The sequence below is a fragment of the Crocodylus siamensis genome, chromosome 3 (genome assembly GCF_052110815.1).
Source record: "Crocodylus siamensis isolate JL-2025a chromosome 3, ASM5211081v1, whole genome shotgun sequence".
NCBI classification, from domain to species: domain Eukaryota; kingdom Metazoa; phylum Chordata; order Crocodylia; family Crocodylidae; genus Crocodylus; species Crocodylus siamensis.
Window position 1 is genome coordinate 60,862,554 of NC_143397.1, and position 20,751 is coordinate 60,883,304.

Here is a 20,751-nt window from a genome sequence, read left to right on the forward strand (position 1 = left end):
TTCCCAGAAGAAACTGAATGTCTGTGGACACAGAGTTGCACAAAAAGTAGGCTAAGATTGCAAACATAAGCCCGCAGATAAGAAACATCAAAGTTAAAGTAGCACTAAGATTCTGGACCTTCCCCACCCATGGATTCTTAAAGGTACTTTACTGTTATTAATATTTACCTCTCTTATCAGGAGTGAGGGCCTTACTGTATTCACTGTGCAAACATACAGAAAGCAAGATCCCTGCCTCAAAGAACTTTCAATCTAATTTATAACAAAGCTCAACAATTGTGTGGAGCAAAGGATTTTTGTGGAATGATTAATGCATTCCCCTGAAGAGTTGGCTGCACTGAAAAGCTTTTCAAAGTCTATCCCAATCATGCAGCTGATCCAAAAAAAATCTCATGCCTCCTGCTTTGTAGCTCATGGGAGTTTACGTAACTCCCCCACCCCAGCCGTGTGCTGCTGCTGTATCTCATCACCTCCCTGTCACATTGCTGGGTCTCCCAGGTAGGCAGACAGTAATCCTTTGTCTGCCTGTGCTGGGACAGAGGAGTTGGGGGTAAGGCTGGGGCGGCAGCATGTTGAGAGGTGCAGTCAGGTGCATCAAGGTGTGGGGGTGAATAGGGAACCCTTGGGGTGGGGGCAGCATGATGTAAAATTGTAGCTGCAGTCAAGCAAGGTTGGTCAAGCCAAGACATTTATTTTTTTTAAAGATACACTACAAAATTTTTACTGATCACCAAACTTTTTTTTAAAACTATGGTTGGTGTTAGATCCCTAAATTTGAACCCAACCCTCAGCTACAGCATGGCAGAAGGTTTACATTTACATTATGTAAAATATATGGAGAAAAAAGGTTGGTTATCAGTATAAAGTTTGCAGATCACCAGTAAAACTGTCCTGGATTGGCAACCCTGGTGCTTTGGTTGTCTGGAGTCTAATGAAGGGTGCCTTCTGTCTGTAAAGGTGAGAACCACTGTTTTAACCTTTTTGTTTCTTACAGGGCCACAATAATCAAGGTCATGTCTCAACAGCAATCCCAAGACCCCCACTAAAAAACAAGCTGCTCCTACTTGCTGAAAAAACATTTTGTGGTTGGATTTTGAAGTGTGTCCAAGGCCACACTCAGAGGCTCAATCTCAGGTACACTCTTAAGAATGACGTCTGGCATTGCTCTACAGGGAACCTCACCATGTTTTGCAATATGTGGCATGTGCAGTGCAAGATCAAGCAGGTCAGATTTGGCTCTTGGTAGCTGTCTCTGGATCTCCACATAAATACAATAGGCATGCCCTGAATCGACTACAACTATGGAACCATTACTCCAGTGCTTGCACATCTTAAGTAAGTTTCAAAGCACAAATGCAAAACATACATTGTTCAGCTGTTTGCATCTGAGGCCCTGAGTACATATCTTAGTGACCAAGGTGCTATGGCACTCTGGCAGGCTGCCAGACCTTGAAGGGTGCCAGGAGGTGTGAAAAGATAAGCAAAGCGTTAAGAGATAAGCAGATAAATGCAGGCTCAGGCTTGTCCCTGCCTAGCTAATGCCCCACCCCCACTGCCCAACCCCTCTGCAAGGGAGGTAAGCACTGGAATATATAAACTGGTTTTTGAAATTAAGTGCCACTTAATTCACAAAAGTTATGGAGGGGCCATTGAGTCCAGCAAGGGGTGCTTCAAGTCCAAAAAGAGTTGATAACCTCTGACATAGGCATATAGGACATCTGCTCCAGGACAGTGTGTGTATGTGGGTGGGTGGTGCTTTAATTAGATTGAGCCGGTCTAATTAAAGCTCTCAGTGTCATGTGTTTCAGCAGTCCTGTGATGAAAAATGGTGGCAGGGGCACTTTAACTAAGGCTCATCAAACAAGCTTTAGTTAAAGGGCCCGTGTTGCCATTTTTTCAGTGCAGGTAATTACCATGTTCCAACAGACTCAGTTAATTGAGTCTGCTCCAATGCACTGTAATTGCAGAGCATCAGAGCAGCCTCCCTACATGTGTATAGGAGTCCATAAATTTTACATGTATATGAATATATCTAAACTTGTATTTCCCATCAAGAATGACTGAGGGGGAAGGGAGGAGGAGGGTGGAGCATAGTCACCCACCACCCTCCGCCACCGCTGCCTCCCAAGAGTGGGGGAGCAAGGAGTCTTGCATGTGGCAGCTGCCACCACCATCCACCACTCCGCATCTGGCTGCAAACAACCGCCACCTCCCCCCCGCATGACAGTTTGGACAGCATATTGTTTTTAGCTCTGGTAATCCATACTCAAATATGGTTTTTTACTTGCAAATACTTATTTACATAGATGCTGCATGCCTACATGGTGGGTGTGTGTGTGGGGGGGCAATTATTTTGGGTGGAGGACCGCTTACCAAGTTTTTGCAAGCTGCTGAGCGCTGTATGGGTAGTCCTGCCCCTTGACAGGTGCTATGCCCCTCTGTGGCCATCTTGGGACCGGAAGTCCTGCCCTACCTTCTGACCTTTCCAACCAGAAGTCCCACCCCTTGCACCTGGAAGTATTCCTTTGGGGAACACAGGGTTTGCCATCTTAGGGGAAAACCCCCCCAAAATTATATACTAAAAATCAAACGTCCATAATAATATATTTTAATTTAGTTAAAAAATACATTTTTGTCCTGATTTGTCTGTGTTTGTGCTGTACATGTGGAAGTGATTGCATAATAGCTGCAAAATGCAGTCTTAATTGTATATTGTGTGGGGTGTGCAGGGGTGCCGTGGGGGTATGGATGGGTGGGTGTGGGGTTTGTGGCGAGCTGTGGGTGGGTGGGAGGGAATGGGGGTTTGTGGGGATGTGTGGATATGGTATTGAGGATATGGGAGCCAAGTGATGCAGAGTGGCCAGCAGGTGGGTGGGAAAGTAGGGAAAGTGGCAGCGGGGGGAGTGGAAGTGAGCAGAGCACGGGGCCTGCGTTGGTATCCCGGGGCCAATGCCAGCAGGGGGCCAGAGTGGGCCAACAGGATTGTGAGGCTTGGGCCGGCAGGGGTACATGGAGCTGGGTTGGGCAGCCAGGAGGGAGAGAAGGGACCTGGCCGACAGTTTGGCAGCTTTGGCACTCCTTTCTGCTGTGCAAGGTGGAGCGGCCCTTGCAACGTTCCTTGGTATGGAGGAGGAGGACGACGACGACGACAAGGCGGACTCAGTTGCCACAGCCTTCTCCTTGTCGCCACACTCACAGTGGTGCCACTTGTGGGAGCAGCCACTGCCACTGCAGTGCTTCCACCATGCCAAGCTGTTGCGCTCCGCCTCTTTGTGCAGCTGCCACTGCTGGGCCCTCACCTGCTGCTGTTCGTGGCTGGCATGGGTGTCTCAGCTTAGTGCGAGGCGGTGCCGAATGCAAATGCCATGGGGCAAGCAGCACTTGGGCTTGTGGTGCAAGCAGCTCATGGTATTGCTTGTGCGAGCAATCATTGCTGTCACAGTGCTCCCACCATGCCTGGCTGCCATGCTCTGCCTCCCCGCACCCACTCCTGCAGCTGCCATGGCTGCTGTTCCTGGCTGCCACGGGTGCCTCAGCCTGCTGTCAGGATGGCACTGAGCGCAAGCAGCCGCAAGGCAAGCAGCGCTTGGGTTTGCAGCACGGACTTGCGGTGGCAGCACAGGAGGCAGCGCAGATTCATTGCCCAACAGTAGCCGCCTACTGCCACAGAAGCAAGGCAGAGCGGCCCTTGCAGCACATTTTGGGGCTACCAGCATGGTTGTGGCAGCCATAGTGGAGGAGGTGGTGGCAGAGGGATAGGCCGCCACCACCCTCCCCTTGTCACTGTGCTCATGGTGCTGGTCGCAGGAGCGGCGTGAGCCATCATGGTGCTCCTGCTGCGCCCAGGTGCCACACTCCACTTCCCTGCGCAGCTGCTCCTCAGGCAGTGGGCGGCTGCCACAGGCGATGAGGCCAAGCTGTTTCTGCCACACCCTTGCTGCGAGCCTGAGTACTGCTTGCCCCACTTGTGCTTGCTGCCGTCCCCACAGTAGGCTAAGGCGCTTACGGCAGCCACAAACAGCAGCCCCGGTGGCTGCAGGAGCAGGTGCAGGCAGGTGGAGTGTGGCGTCAAGTACAGTGGGACCACCCCCATGAATGGCACCGCAAGCGTGGTGACAAGAAGGCAGTGGCATGCAAGCCCTCCTTGTCCTCTTCCTCTGCCATGGCCCCCAAGCCCTGCTATCGCCACAGCCACACTGATGGCCCCGAGGGGTGCCACAAGGGCTGCTCCACCTCGTGTAGCAGGAAGGAGCAGGAGGCCAAGTTGCACCAGAGGTGGCCCAAAGCCACCAAGCCGTCAGCCAGGTCCCCTCTCTCCCTGCTGGCAGCCCAGGCCAGCTCCATACACCCCTGCCAGCCCAAGCCCAGCACTCCTGCTACCCCACTGCGGGCCCCACCAGCACTGGCCCCGGGACACAAGCACAGACCTCATGTTCTGTTCACTTCCACTCCCCCTGCCCCTGCTTTCCCCATTTTCCTGCCCACCCGCTGGCCACTCTGCACCACATGGCTCCCAGCTGCATGGCCAGACCATGGGACTCAGGAGCCAGCCAGGCCCTGAGGACTGGGGCGATCCCTGCAGTCCTCCCCTGCCCCCCCCTCCCCCGCCTCCCTCTCTTACCTGAATTTCCAGCTCTGGCACAGGCACGAATAGCCCCATGGTCCCAAGCCAGAAGCCCCTGCTAGGCAGGGGTTTCCTGCTGGGGCGGGGCAGGGCCTGGTGGGCCCTGCTGTTGCAGGAGCCTGCCATGGCTTCCCTCGGGTTCTACTGCCCCTGGCTCCTGTAATTTTGACAGGAGCCAGAGACAAATAAATATAAATTTTCTAAATTTTTTAGGGGCCTCACAGAAGGGCCTGGTGGGTCAGATCCGGCCCAGGGGCTGTATTTTTCCCACCCCTGCTATATGGGGACTTGCTCTGGTCTAGCTAAACTTATGGGGAGAGGGGAGAAAGAACACAGATAACACCTCTGCCAAATGCAAATAAAATCTTACTAATGAAACCAGGTAACTTCTAACCAAGGCTATTCCTTTCCAAGTATTTACGGCTGCAGAGCTGTGTGAAAATGTTATCATAAGAAAGTGTCCACAAGAAAACTAGTTTTTTTCCCCATTTTGTGTTGACTTAAAAATGCAGAGCATGTTTTATTTATAGTTTTAAAAAAATCCTCTTGAAATGGTGCCTGAAAAATTTCAGTTTCAAAGCTGATAGCTGTATAAAGTTACAGGCAAGTGAAAACAGAGGGCTAAATTAAAAGCATTTGAAATCTTAACCATAGTGGAATAAAAATAAAATTATTTTATTATTCTATGTATAAAGTCACACACAATTTTAAGCTACCTTTCATAGACAATATTTTATAAAACTCCTCACAGTGCAATAAAACACTAACACCGAGACATTTCCTCTGGTCTACACTTTATAACCAACCTGTGATTACCAACCACAATTACAAAGCCAAATGCTCTAAAGGGCTTGTAAAGCAACGTTTATAAATGGAAAAGAAAAATGAACCAAGTTTAGACCACAGCTAAAAGACCAATCTGCTCAGGAAAAAACATATTCCAAACTCAGAGCACAGCCTTATTGTCAGCATACATTATTCAGTGTTAACATATTCCACTGTGAAAACAAGTAGGAGACTGGAAAAAAAAGGGCTATGACAAACCTGTTATACATTTTAAGTATTTACAAATCCAGATTTTCATTCAAGTAGATTTTATGTCAAATTAGGGCTCCTATACACATGTAGGGAGGCTGCTCCAACACACTGCAATTACAGTGTGTCAGAGCAGACTTGATTAATCGAGTCTGCTGGAGCGTGGAAATTATTGCACTCCAGCAGCCTACAGTGCCATGTGTATCAGTGTCCCTGTGCTGAAAAATGGCAGTGGGGGCACTTTAACTAAAGCTGGTTTGACAAGCTTTAGTTAAAGCTTCCCCACTGCCATTTTTCGGCACCGCTGTTTAAAGTGCCCCCCCACCCTCCCTCCAGAGCACATGTATAAATGTCCTTAAATATTAAAGTTACTGCAGTAATTTAGAGCCCAAGCAGCAGTTCAGCTTCCTGGTCAACAAAATCTCTTCTGTAAGAAAACTATATGTACCATTCTCTTCAAAGGGTAATTTTTCAAACTACGTGTAATGGTAATTCTAAAGGAAAAATAAAAGAAGACCAGAAAGTAAAGGGTCAATACAAGCACTTAAGACAAGGTTTCAACTGACTGGTGAATGTATGAGTTATGAAAAGATTAGTTTGAAATGCAATGTTGTCCCGACACTCTATATCGACCTATCTACCAGTCTGGAGTCTCACCACTGGAATATATACAGTTTTAATTGATTTTATTATTAAGCATAGATAAATGTCCACCTGCGTGTTCTGAACCGTACAAGATGCTAAGTGAAAGACTGCTTCTGGCCCAAGCAACTTATAACCTAAGGGCTCCTATACATGTGCAGGGAGGCTGCTCCAACATGCTGTAATTACAGTGTGTTGGAGCAGACTCTATTAATCTGGTACTTACCATGCTCCAGCTGACTCCAGCCTCACGTGTATCAGCATCCCCATGCTGAAAAATGGTGGCAGGGAGCTTTAAACTAAAGCTCATTTGACAAGGTCCAGTTCAAAGTGCCCTGCTGCCATTTTTCAGTGCAGGGATGCTGATACACATGATGCTCTGGGTGCTTTCATTAGCATGGCTCTTAGAGTTGAATTAATTAAAGTGTCCCCCCACCACACATCTCCTGGAGCACATCTATAAATGCCCTGAGAGAGAGAAGGATCACTGCCGAGCCATTCCATGAATGTACTTCTACATGTATATGGAAAATGAAGAAATAAAAGAGCTATGAAATACAGGTAAGAGATTTCAAAAGAAGATAATGCAAAAATGACAGATTTGATATTTTTTAGATTGAAATGGAGGCAGTGCAAAGCAAAACGGAGATAACAGCAGCAGACGTCAGTGGTGGAAAACAAAATGAAAGACCAAGGAAGGTTTTAAAGGAGGAAATGTGGGGCAATGGAGAAGACATGTCATAGCAAGAACAGGGATCAGCATGTCATGGCAAGAACAGGGATTAACACGAAAACCGGTGTGATGATGAGCAAGGGAGAAAGAAAGTACAGCACAAGGGATGAGGTGACAAGGGAGGAATATGTATATAGTCTGCATAGCTGCAGAGAAATTTTAAAATGTTGACAGGACTACTGTTGACATGACAGCGCTGGAAAAATTTGAGAGCAATGTCAGAGAGACAAGAGAGAAGAAGATGGTTATAGTACTCCATACTATAGTATTCCATAGTATTCAGAGACACCTGAAGGGTGACTTAGGGCAGTCAAGACCAAAAGTGGGAGCAGTTTTTATCAGGCAAGGTGATATGCTTTGGAAAGACCCAGTACATCAGGAGAAATGGGAATGAAGAAATGAAAGAAAAATGTCAAGGTATCAAGCTTGAGAGACAGGGAGGAGAGTGAATTTGTCAACAGCAATGGACAAAGAGGGAAGATTTATAACAAAAGACGAGTTCAGCATTTTCATCATGGTCAGATCTGACAGCCATTAACACAGATTGATAAAAGCTTATGGGGGCAGATGAAGTCAGGCTAGGGGGAGTGGGTATTGCAGTGCCTCAGGAGAAACCCTTGGGCAATAACAACAGAAAGGGAAGATCCATCAAATGACTAAAACAGGAGGAAAACTAAGAGAAGAGTTACACAGCCCAGGGAATTAGGGTGTATCAGAGAAATGGATGGTTGACTGAGTTAGGAGCAGCAGGCAGAATGAGAAGGAAGGCAAACCAACCCAACAATGAGATTCAAAATCAGTGGATATATTAAAACATAACTCACTTCCAAAGAAACCTCCTATATATATTTGTATCTGTTGGCTCCTGTAATAAATATTGTTGCTATTGTTTCTGGAGTACATGTGTAAGTAATTTCTAATTAGGCTTATTAACATTAAGTAACATTTAATTCAAAGGAACAGAAAACTGCAGGTTTTGTGTCTAAAATAGTGTCTAAATCTTTTTTTTCCCCCAAGTGTAAACAATGGGATTAGAAAGTAGGGAAAAAAACACAAAACAAATATTAAATTCAAACAATAACAACAATGCAAATGAAATGAGGGTGAGAAAAAGAGAATCCTGTTGAACTTTACTATAATGTGGCACCTATATGAAAAGGCTCTTGAATGATTAATATATATTATGAGCAAGTTGTGGACATGTGTAGCATATAGATGGATATTCACTCTTCAGTAGAACATAAGATAGGTGGTTATAATACATTATTATGAACATATTGTCAAACTAGATCCTGTAACAGTTGATTAAACTTATATTGAAATGCTATAAACTATTTATAACTTTACCCTTAACGTAAGTCATGACTGAGAACTTTCAACTTGTATCATTATTCCTGTACTTCAATTAAGAGGGAAATTACTGCAGTAGTTTCTGATTGTGCACCTTCAAATAAAGAGCATGTCAGAGCAAGCACCATTTCTATGTATTTTCTCCTCTTTGATCAGCAACTGGATTATGTTGTCATTCAGTACCACCTGACTCTTTTAAGAAGTGGATGTTAAAAAAATAAAATAACACCACTTTCCAATCACTTCCCTCCCATAAGTGGAAACAGAACCAAGCGTAACAAGCTATTCTGTAATGGGAGATAAACATCTGTCTCCACCTTCTGATTTTTTTGTGCCAAATGCAAGTTCTGTGGGTGGGAAGCACAGAAGAATACATCTCTCGTGTGTGACTCAAGTCCTCTGACAATTTAAACATTTTGAGCAGCCAGTGCTTTTCCAGCCTCTGCATTTTCATCACTTCTCAGCCACACCTTTTCCCAGTCTGTCGTTTTCAGCATGATGGAACACTGCCGAGGGCAAGGCCTGGACATATGGTTGATGAGCAGCATAATGAAGGGTTTCTTGTATGATAAAGAACATTTCTTCTGTGCTGTTTACTCAAAGTGCCTACAATATGTACCATCAAATGTTTCAGAAAATAAAAACCACATGCAACTGGCACACTGACTACAATGCAGGAAGGTCAAACGCAGCAGGTAACTCACAGAATCCTACCAAGCATGCTGCAGCTAACTGTCTTTAGTACAAAGTCTCTGCATGCAATACTCCATGCAGAAATATATTGGGGGCTGCCTCTTTGCAAGAAAAGGCTTTGTTTCACGTGGCTAAGCTGGAATACCATTAAATAGTAGTGTTGCACTGCATGATGGGAGGTTACGTGAGTGCAATAAGCATCTTGGGCGTCTTTGCTATCCCCTGCACTCTAATCTAAGGGGCAACATTTTTCAAGGTTCCCCAGATTCCAGGTTAATTCTGGACTCTCTGGTTATGAGTTTGAGAACAGAAGTGGAGCTCTAAATTGATATTCATAGTTAAAATGATAGTGCTGCGTAGGCAGAAACAGCACAGCTGGAAATGAGGAAACTAGAGGTGACTATTAGCTTTTTGTTCCTGGGACATCCCGAAGTCAAATGGGTAAATTTAGAACAACTCAAAGACTGCCCTAACTGACATGAGTTTATGATGCTCCCCTTTGGAAGCCATTATGTCCTTATTTTTCCCAGCACCTACAATCCCTTCTTCTGCCCTGATACTGTAGATACCAAAAGGAATGAAGGAACATATTTCAGCTTTATGACAACAGAAAATATCACTCAAGGAAGGTTTCTGGTGACATATCACAATATAGGCACTGGAGAGGAGCCTGAGGGCCAGGACCAAAGATTCTTGCAGTATTCAGCATGATTTTCAACTACCCTGAGAGAAGGAGGGGCTTGGGGACAATCCTAAATGTTCTTTTTCTGTGAAGAGAAGTTTTTGGTTTTTTTGAATAAAAGCAAACTGGTTAGCTGAGGGAAATTTACACTGACAGCGCATTTCCTCCCTATTCTAACCTGTGTCTAGTTTTGGGCACTGTGCTTCAAGATGCTAACAAACTAAAAGGATCCCAGTAGAAGGAAAGAAAAACTATTAGAGGCTTGGGGAATATAATTTATGAGGATAAAACGAAAGGATTAGGATTAATTACTCTGGAAGAGACAGAGGGGGCATGAGGTGGCAAGAAGCCCCCACAGGCACTAAGCAGGCCCTCCCTGTCCCGGTAAGCTTACCTCTGGGAATGGAGCCAGAGACGTAGCCAGAGCCGGTGTTATACTGGCTCTCCAAACAATTAGTAGGGCCAGTATACTGTAATGTATATGCTGCAATTAGCGGCGCCCGGCTAATTGCAGCAGCTGGTGACACTGCTGCAGGAAATTCAAGGCAGGGGAAACAGTATCTTGCTTCAGGCTGGGGACAGTCTTTCCCCAGCCACCCTAATTTCAAAGCTCACAGGAATGTCCCTCTCCCTTGGTGGGAGAAGGACGCCAGAGAATGGGAGCTCTGTCCTCTGGGATCAGGGTATGAGGCTCCAGGCCCCTTAACATATAGGCAACTGACTGGCTGAAGCTGACACTGGAACTCTTTAAAAGCGGGGCTTGCTGGGAATGATGGAACCATGAGTAGAACACCAGAGCAGCTGGTAAGTGGATGGGCTGTAGGGGAGGCGGATCTCTGAGGAACACTGTGGCACTGTTTTGAGTACCCCGTCATCGGGTTGCTCGGAAAGAAGAACACCACTGAACCCCTCCTTTCTTCAGGTAACAAGTCATGGCAGGAGAGTTGGGGGACCCTGACCAAGGGGGTAGTGTGGTACTCACAGCATTTACCAGAAATGCCACAGCGGTGCACTGGCCGGGAACTGAAATTCTTACGCCAGCAGATCAGTGATCCCAACCCAGGTGGAAGTAGTCATGGAGGTGCCGGCTGTAGCCCACACAGAGCTCCCGATGCAAGCCATCCAGGTGATAGGGCAGGTGCTGGAAATACAACAGCTGCAGGGTGCCCACCAATAGGAGTGGATGCAGCGTAATGCCGCCCTGTTTAAGATGCCGCAGGATGATCACCCCGAGGCCTACACTGAGGTGTTCAAGAGGACGGCCCTCCAGACCGGGCTAGACCACACTCAGTGGGCCCACCAGTTGGGTGCCCTAGTGGTAGACCAAGCCCAAGCGGCCTACTGGGCCCTGTCCAGGGAAGATGCCTGTAACTATGATACAGCGAAGGCTGCGATCTTGTACCGGCTCAAGATTTCCCCTGAAAGCCACAGGCAGGCCTTCCGAGCCTGGAAATCAAAGGAGGTCAAGAGGCCTCGTAGCTTACTACAGTACCTGCGAGACGTGCTGAATAAATGGCTTCATGTGGGTTGGTTCAACTGAGATGGGGTCATAGACCAGGTCCTGTTGGAACAATTCCTTTGTGACTTGGAGGAGGACACTCAGGTATGGGTAAGAAGACACCAACCACAGAGCAGTGAAGAAACCCTCCGCTGTGTGCAAGGCCTCCATGCCCCAACTGGGAACATGAGTCAAGAAGAGGAAAAGAGGATAGGGCCTCAGAAGGGGATGATGAGGGGTGTAGTTTGCTACAATCGTGGTCGCAAGGGAGTGCGGACTGGGTTTTAGTGAACTAAGTCACAAAATGGCAACATCCACTCCACCTACAGAGACAGCAAGGGAAGCTGACCGAGGCAAGCTCATGGATTGTAGTTTTGGTGCTACATCACAGGAGAAGGCTGGGAACACCTGGTCATGACGGCTCGGACCAGGGATCGGCAATGCGAGCAACCCTGGACACGGGATGTTCACAGTCCCTACTCCGTGCAGATCTGGCCCCAAAACCGGGGGCGAGGGAGGCCAGCCTTTTAGTGATGACCTGCATCTTGGGTGGTGAGATGCGCTTCTGGAGTTGCTACCTCCCCGAGAGTAATGGAGTTCCAAGGCAAACTGAGGGTTGGCCTGGCTCCAGTGTTGGCCTGTGAGATGATCTTAGGCCAAAAGTGGGAACCGTTTTACACGGTACTAGAACTTTGGTCGCTATTACACGAGGAGAGAAAGTGATTAAGAAGAGGTGAGGGCTGGGCAGGAGAAATAGTCTCCCTGCAGGATGGAACTATCTGGGACAGCATTGACATGGAGCAAGTAGCAAGTGCGGCGCAGTTTCGTCGAGCACAAGAAGAAGATCCAGAGCTGCAACGGCAAGTAACCAAGGAGCTAGGAGAGGGGACATCCAGGAGCCACTCTGACTTTGAGGTAATGGTGGGGGTTGCTGTACTAGGTCCAGAGGGGTCAGAAGGGGATGGCAGAGAAGTGGCAGATAATGGTCCCATCCCCATTTCGCAGGTAAATCTGGAGACTGGCATACAACTCCCCACTAGGTGGCCATTTAGGGTGTACCAAAAACCAGGGCGAGACTAGTCCAGGATTTCTTTTGGCCCCGTCTACAAGAGGATGTGGATAGGTGGCGTGCAGCATGTCCAGAGTACCCAAGAATGGAGACCTCAGAAGGTGCCTTTGCAACCCATGCCAAGCTAATAACTGAGACGCTGTTCTCTCGCTTAGGGCTGGACATTGTGGGTCCCCTCCCAAAATCTCACGGAGGTACCAATACGTATTAGTCCTGGTGGATTACGCCACACGTCTTCTAGAAGTGGTTCCACTTAGGTCCATTACGGCTACCTGGGTGGTGGAAGAGCTCCTAAAGTGGATCGCCTGTGCAGGAATCCCATGAGAAATACTCACCAACTAGGGGACAAATTATGTTGCGTGTAATGAAGGCACTTTGTAGCACCCTGGGCATCACCCATCTGAAAACATCTGTTTACTACCCCCAGATTAATGGCTTAGTGGAGAGACTTAATGGGACAATCAAAAGCATGCTCAGGCATTGCACATAAGAGGACCCACATAGATGGAACACAATATTAACCCCACTATTATCTGCCCTGTGGGATGCACCACAATAGTCTACGCAGTATTCACCCTTTCAGCTGATGTACGGCCACAGCCCCAGATGTCTATTACAGATTGTCCGAGAAGAATGGGAAAGGCCGGTGGGACCCGGAATGATAGCAGAAAGATAATCAAAGGAACTACAAGATCGCATAAACAAGGCCCAGCAAATTGCTTGCCAGAATCTTCAAGTCACGCAAGAACAGCAGAAGACCCAGTATAATCAAAGAACAAAACCCAGGACATTCCAGCCTGGAGATATGGTATTAATATCGCTTCTAGCTTTGACGAGTAAGCACCTGTCGAAGTGGCAAGGCCCATTTAAAGTGACCCGTAAGGTAGGTCCAGTAGATTATGAGGTGCTTAAGACTGGGCACTGCCGTGAGCATCAAATCTATCATATCAACCTCCTCAAAGAATGGAGGGCACCATAAGGGCTGGATGGCGCAACACAAGGAAGCAGGGGAGGAGTTGAAACCCCCCCTGCCCTGAGTTAAGAGATGAAACAACACAGAGGGTGCAAGTTCAGCTGGGGGAAGATCTGAATGCCAAGCAATGGCGGGAACTGATGGGGATGATAGAAACCTTCTGGGATGTATTCCAAGAAATCCTGGGATGGGCATGAGGAATAGAACACAAGATAAAATGCTGCCGGTCACACTAGTCAGGGAATGATGGAGGCCTATACCTCAGCAATTACAACAGGAAGTACAGCAAGAGATAGAAAAATGCAGAAGGAAGGAATTATCCTTGGCACAGTCCAATTGTCCCAGTGTCCAGACCTGATGGGTCACTCCCCCTGTGCATCGACTTCTGAAAGTTGAATACACTAGTGACCTTCAACGCCTTCCCCATGCCCCACATCACCCACCTCATCGAGAGAATCAGGGAAGCAAGGTATATATCCATTATCGACTTAGCCAAAGGGTAGTGGCAAATCCTGATGAGACTGGCTGAGTGTGCCAAGACAGCTTTTGGAGCACCCTGGGGCCTGAGTTTGTATGAATGCCCTTTGGGCTGAATGGAGCTGCAGCTACCTTCCAGAAGCTTATGGATTCCCTGCTGGCACCACATGCAGCATATGCAGCAGCATACATTGACGACATAATCATCTTCAACTCAGACTGGCCACAACACCTTGACGCCCTGAGGGCTGTCCTGGGAGAGCTCAAAGCGGCCAGTATGACTGCTAATCCAAAAAAATGTAAACTGGCGGGTAAAGAGACCAAGTACCTGGGGTTTTGTGTAGGCTGGGAAACTATCTGACCCCTCGTGGACAAAGTGGATGCAATACACAGTTTCCAAGAGCCGTATAACCATCACCAACTCCGGTCCTTCTTGGGGTTCATCAACTACTATTGCAGGTTTATACTACACTTTGCAATGCTCACCACACCCCTCACAGATGCACTCAGAGGACAGGCGTCAGGGATACTAAGATGGATGTCTGAAATGACAAAAAGCTTTGAGGATCTGAAGGAGGCTATGTATCATGATGTGGTAGTACATACTCCTGACTTCTCTGCCCCTTTTAGCTTATAGACCAATGCATCTGGCAGCGCCCTAGGGGCAGGCTTACTACAAAGTTGGAGGGAAGATGAGCGCCTGGTTGCATTTTGCAAGCCGCAAACTTAGCCAAGCTGAAACCAGGTATTCCAAAATAAAGAGGGAATGCCTAGCCACACACTGGGCAGTAGAGTATTTTAAATATTATCTGATTATCCTGGTGGTGATGGATCATGACCCACTGCAGTGGTTAACCAAAACACAGAAAATACCTGTGTAACCCACTGGGCACTCGCTCTTCAACCTTTCAAGTTCATGGTAATGCACCGCCCCAGCAAAGATAACCTTGTGGCAGATTTCCTCTCTAGATATATCAGCTCCGAGGATCCAGCTGAGAAGGCACGCCAAGCGCATGAGAGGAAACACCAGACAACGTGGGATGCCCAGCAAGATGTCAAAATGCCACAAGGCAGCTTAAGGGGTGAGGTATGTGGTGGTGAGAAGTCCCCACAGTCGCTAAGGGTGCTGGGGGCATCCCCAGGGTGAACAAGCAGGCCCCCCGTGCCCCAGTAAACTTACCTCCGGGAGCGGAGCCAGAGACGCAGCTGCAGCTGCGTGAGATGGCATTACGCCGGCTCTTCAAATAGCTGTTTCCTGGGTGGGGTGGTGCCTGACTAATTGGAGCAGCTGGTGCTGCTACCACAGGAAATTCAAAAACCCCGCTGGAAACCAGCGGGGGGAGAGAAGGAGAGAACCACTGGGGAGCTCGCCAGGCAGGTGGTCACTCCAAAGGCTGGCAATAGCAGCATTGCAGGCTCTGCCCCCAGATTCAAAGCAGGGGAAGCAGCATCCTGCTTCAGGCTGGGAATGGTCTTTCCCCAGCCACCTTAATTTCAAAGCTCACAGAAGTGTCCCTCTCCCTTGGTGGGAGAAGAACGCCAGAGAATGGGAGCTCAGCCCTCTGGGATCAGGTTCTGAGGCTCCAGGCGCCATAACATACAGGCAACTGACCAGCGCTGAAGCTGATGCTTTAGAAAGGGGCTTGCTGGGAATCGTGGAACCATGAGTAGAACACCAGAGTGGTTAGCAAGTGGACGGGGTGTAGGGGAGGCAAAGCCCCGAGGAACACTGCAGCCCTGTTGTGAGTACCCCCGTCATCAGGTTGCTTGGGAAGAAGAACACCACTGAACCCCTCCTTTCTTCAGGTAACAGGAAGTCATGGCAAGTGAGTTGAGGGAGCCCAAGGGGGCAGTGTGGTACTCACAGCATTCACTAGAGATGCCACAGGGCATTTGATAACAGTCTTCAAATACCTATATGGTGGTTATTAAGAAGATGCTGACCAACTATTCTTTTGTGGCCACCAGGTACAGAAAATGGAACAATGGTCTTAAATTGCACCAAGGGAAATTTTGCTTCCTATTGTTATAGGAATCACAACTTGTGGTAGAGGTGATAACTTTTATTAGACTAACTAGATTTTTGCATAAAAAATTCTTTAATTGCAAGCTTTCAGGCACAAACACCCTTCTTCAGGCATAGGAGAAAACACTGTAAAGTTCTCCCAGGCAGAAATTAAAGTTCATATTTCCTAGGAGAGTTAAAAGGCATTCTTATAGGAAGAACTTTCTCATTCTGAGGGTGGTTAAGCATTAGAACAGGCTACCCAGAGAAGTAGATAGAAAGACTCCTCCTTGGACGTTTTAACTCTGTTGTTCCCATTACTGTTAAACTAGGGGCTGCTTTTCCAAAGATTCCGATGCAATTTATTATTCTAAAATAACTTCCAGGTACCACTATGGAGTTGCCTTAATTCTATCTTTATGATAAACTTGCTCCAAGGTATACAACCATATGACATGGCATTCAAATCACAGGCAGTAGCCAGCTCTGCACAATCAGTGTAACTGTAGCAGTTACCAATGTAACTGTGCTCTTTGGAGTTGACCCAGTAGTAACAGCTGTCGGAATATTTTCTCTTATATAAAGACAGACCCCTATATGTGTCCCTTTTAGACAAAGATTCAGGCACAGGCCTTTGATATAAGATCAGAATGAAGCATGTGTGCATGAGCATGTGTGTATGTAAAGGCCCCAGACTTAGAAGCATTTACTTATAAAATGGCTACATCATGCAGAGAAAAGTAGACCTCTGCATAGTGAAATTAGCAGTTACATTAGGGGCATCCTACTGAAATAAATGATTATCTCATTTACTAATGACCTGTGAGAAACAAAAATCCGTATGCAACTCATTTCTTAGCTACTGCTCTGCAAAGCAGCACAATCTGTTAACTGACTGCATTAAATATCTAATTGAATTAACTCTCTAACAAGCCTCAGAAAACCTACTGAGAGCACTTTGCTTGATTATAAACATTGGGCCAAAGTAACAGACCTATTGATTTGGTCAACTCCAACTTATTTTCTCCACCCAATTTAATTTGTGTAGAACAAAACCTAAGTTTTAGCAGGGTCTCCCATTCTACCCTCAAGGGAAATAACTTAAAGTGACTCTGGGTATAGGGTTGGTATGTAAAGGGTCAAAGAAAGCATTTATTATGATACAGCTATGGACACGGGTCACATTATAAATGCAAATATGCTTTCTAGTGCAACTATTACACAGTGTTACTGACACGGTCATCTAGAATAAACAGATTGCTCCAAAGGGAAATAAACTAATTGTTCTGTATATTAAGTGTGGCCCCAAACAGATTCAGTCTTATTTCTTTGCAGTTTATCACATAATGAACATACAGTGGTGACCTCTTCCTCTAGCTTCTACTTTAGTTTCGTCTTTTCACCTTACAGCATAAACCCTTCAATACCAGTGCTGTAACCTCAACTACTAGTCTGTCACATTTCTGTTACCCTAATAATGCCTGGTTTCACTTCCTGCACCAGGAATTCAAAATCAACAGTTTTTTCTGCCTAACCTCCTCACATGAGTGTCAAAACATTTCAGTTGTTAATTCCTGACTACACCCAGTTAGGTAAATTAGCCATAGTCTTTTCACTATTGCCTCCCTGGCTACTGTTCTCATCAATATTATTTCCTTTTCCTCGCTATCCATTCTCCTGCCCAGTGATATATATATTTTTTTATCTAGTGCCACAGCCTTGGAGCCAAGTTGATTAAACCTGCTCCAAGTATATGGCCATATGATATGGCATTCAAAGTACAAACAGCAGCCAGATCTGTGCTACCAGTGTAACCACTCTTTGGAGTTGACCCAGTAGTAGCAACTGTGGAAATATTTCCCTTATAAAGACAGACCCCTATATATGATCCTTTTAGACCAGGAGTAAGGCACAGGCCTTTGATATACCAGTGGATCTTAAATACAAAAGTGACACTGAAAACATTTACCTTATTTTCTTGGGGAAAAAAAAAAGAGAGAGAAGACATTTCTACCTTATTTTACTGATATGTTCAAATATTTATATTTGTGATGAACAGCTTTCCTTTGCAGGAACTACACCAGTTAGATCCTGTTATATCATTTAGGTGTCTTATAAATGTCTGTTATTTTATCAGGTATGGAAGCCAATGTGCAACTGCCCAGGTTTCTTAAATACAGGTTTAAAAAAATCATTCATTCTAGTGCTTCTTCTTTTGACATTTCAATTTCTGACTGCTCATGGGCAAGGAAAGGAGTTTTCAAAAAAAATATTGAGAGCTGACATGGCATAAAGAGATAATGATATAATGCATCAAAATAAGGTTTACACTGTGCCAGGTGTTATTATACTTACCTGAGGTGAATTTGTATAATTAAAAGTGAACAATATCATGTTGAGAAGCTAATGAAGCATTCATTTAACTTTGTCTATATCTCAAGACACATCAAAACCCCTAGCTAAAGAAAAATTATTATTAAATATCCAGTCTGAAGATCTCAGAGCTGAGAACTGCTTATATTTTATAGAAGACAAAAATGGTGCAAGGGAAAAAAAAAGCCAAATACAAACTCCATGTTCATACATACATTTGTACATAATAATGTAGTTAAGCACCACAACAGATGACAGGTATAATCAGTCTTAGTAGAAAATACACTAATTATGTTACATGTGAACAGAAAGATTTGCCATGCAAGACAACTTATGGTTAGATATTTGCAGGACTGAAATAGCAAAGGCTACTGTCCTGGGGATAATGAGAAGCAGGACCAGGAAACCCTGCCTGCGGGGCTCAGCACTGAAAAAGACACCAAAATGGAGGAAAAAAGGCAAAACATTTACTTACCTGCAGGAGACGCAATGCTGGAAGACCGGAAGGAAAAGCCCACGCAGTTTAAAAGCTGAGCCTTTATGCGATTAAGGCCAGCAGGTGATGTCACAAGGACGCACCAGCTGGCAAGGATAAAAGCGGCTGCCGGCAACAGGGAGGAGAGAGCGAGTGAGGAGACAGAGGCTGTCTGTACTGGCAAAGGACAGAGCCAGTGTGATCAGGGATCGCCAAGACGGCGAATGGCAGCAGAGGCTGCAAAGGATCTCCCCACCTGGGGTATAAGGTTGGGGTGTAGGGGAGGTAAAGCCCCATAAACATCCCGCAAACAGAGTCGTCATCCCTGAGGGGAACTTCAAGGCTGAACCCTCCAATGATTTAACATTCAAGACATGGCAGGCGAGTTCAGGGAAAGCCAGAGGGACAACCAAAGCCAATCGTGGGGAACCCACAAAGCCAGAGAGCAGACATCTTCTACTGCCCATGCCAAGGCAGCGCGTGAGTGGGCACTCGAGGCCAGGCAGGAGCAGATACAAGCTAACTGTTCAAAAGCATTGACCTCTTAGAAATGTAGTATTCAAGCTAGTGGTTGCTCTTCTGTAGGACAGGGGTGTCAAACTCATCTGGCTATGTAGACAGGATAGGACTTGTTCAGAACGCTGTACCCAGAAAGGACCCTCTATAAACTGGGCAGACAGTTAGGGGGAGCCTTACCCTTCTGCGTAATCTGTCCCTTTCTTCCCGGATAGCATTCATGGTAGCCTTGGTCCTGTTCAGCTCCTCCTCTTTGCTGCACAGCATGGCAGTGAGGCTCTCATTCTCTTCCCTCAAGCCAGCCAGCTCCTTTTCCCATCGAGATCTTTCTTCAGAGAAATTTGGATAAAGGTCCCGACCTAGCACACCTTCTATTTCCTCTACCGTCTGCAAAAACAAAATGACACTAAAATAAAAAGGAGCAAGACAACAGGTTTTGAAGAGAGACTGTTAGCACATTAATCACCACTCTGTAATGATGTTAAAGGAGACACGTAAATTATATGTACAGCATATGCCCCCACATACAGAATTAACGCATTTAAATTTGTACCATTTGTTTAGTTTAACAAAAAATATTTTAAATTGCAGCTAAAATGATAGTATTTTATAATCTCCCCACTGTACAGCACCACAAGCACACTGACAGAAAAGGGGTGCTTTATAAACAAAATCACCATCTCATTTACATACATACATATAAACAATGCTATACAGTTTGCATTTACACAGCAACCTTTCCTCTGAGGATCTCCAGGTATTTCCAGTGCATTGAGTAAGCCTCACCATAGGTAAGTGAAGTGCCTATTTAGCAAGTAAAACAACAGAAAGACATTTCCAGTTTGTGCCTGGCCCTTCAGCAGACATGCAGGGTAGGACAAAACCCAAAGACCTTCTCTTTACTTTAGCAGGCTTTGCTTCAGGGACAACTGCATCTCCACATGTGAGGGTGGCAGAAGGATGGGTTTTTTTATGCATTTGCAGGGACACCCTGTCCGCTCTGGGGAAATATGAGATAAGAGAAGGCGCCTTAGCCAAGCATCTTGCAGGGAAAGGTTTCATTATTCATTAAAATGGTGCAGCCTTTGCAGTCCCTATGTACGTCATGGCCTTAGGAAGGAACGGTGCACAGACCCTTCCACATCTTCCTCCTTGTCTGGACTGTATTTATTTCAAAGACACAATTAACACAGTATGGTTGCCAACTGTCCTTGCTTTGGAAGAAGATGATCTGACTAGCAGTTTCTTTCTCTTGGTATGGGGTCACGTTTCTCCTTCATATGTGCTTGTAATAGGTTCACAACTATAAACTTATTGACCCATACTGGTATGGATCAAATATCAAAATATGCTATTTGTTAGCAGGTGCCTACCCTCATTTGCTGATTAGCAATCCCTTGTAATCATTCTGCAACAAAAAAGCTGCAATCCTTCATTTATTATTTGCACCAAAATCTACAGGTCTCCAATAATCAAATGCAGGAGACAAGACACAGCAGCAGCCATTCCAACACAACTTAACGCTTCAAGGAACATTTAAAATTCTGGATGCATGAATGGATTTCATTCTTGAAATGTGAAGAAGGGGAAATAAATCTCCTTAGAG

General features: G+C 46.1%; 1 protein-coding gene across 2 annotated transcripts in view; it reads right to left on the reverse strand.

Moving 5' to 3' along the window:
• The window catches only part of MCC (MCC regulator of Wnt signaling pathway), a 363,930-nt gene that overhangs the window by 61,598 nt on the left and 281,581 nt on the right, over positions 1-20,751 (reverse strand). For both annotated transcript variants that reach the window (XM_090038383.1, XM_090038384.1), the window contains one exon: positions 19,326-19,532. In XM_090038383.1, coding sequence (XP_089894509.1) covers positions 19,326-19,532 — 207 coding nt within the window. The remainder of the gene's footprint in view (positions 1-19,325; positions 19,533-20,751) is intronic.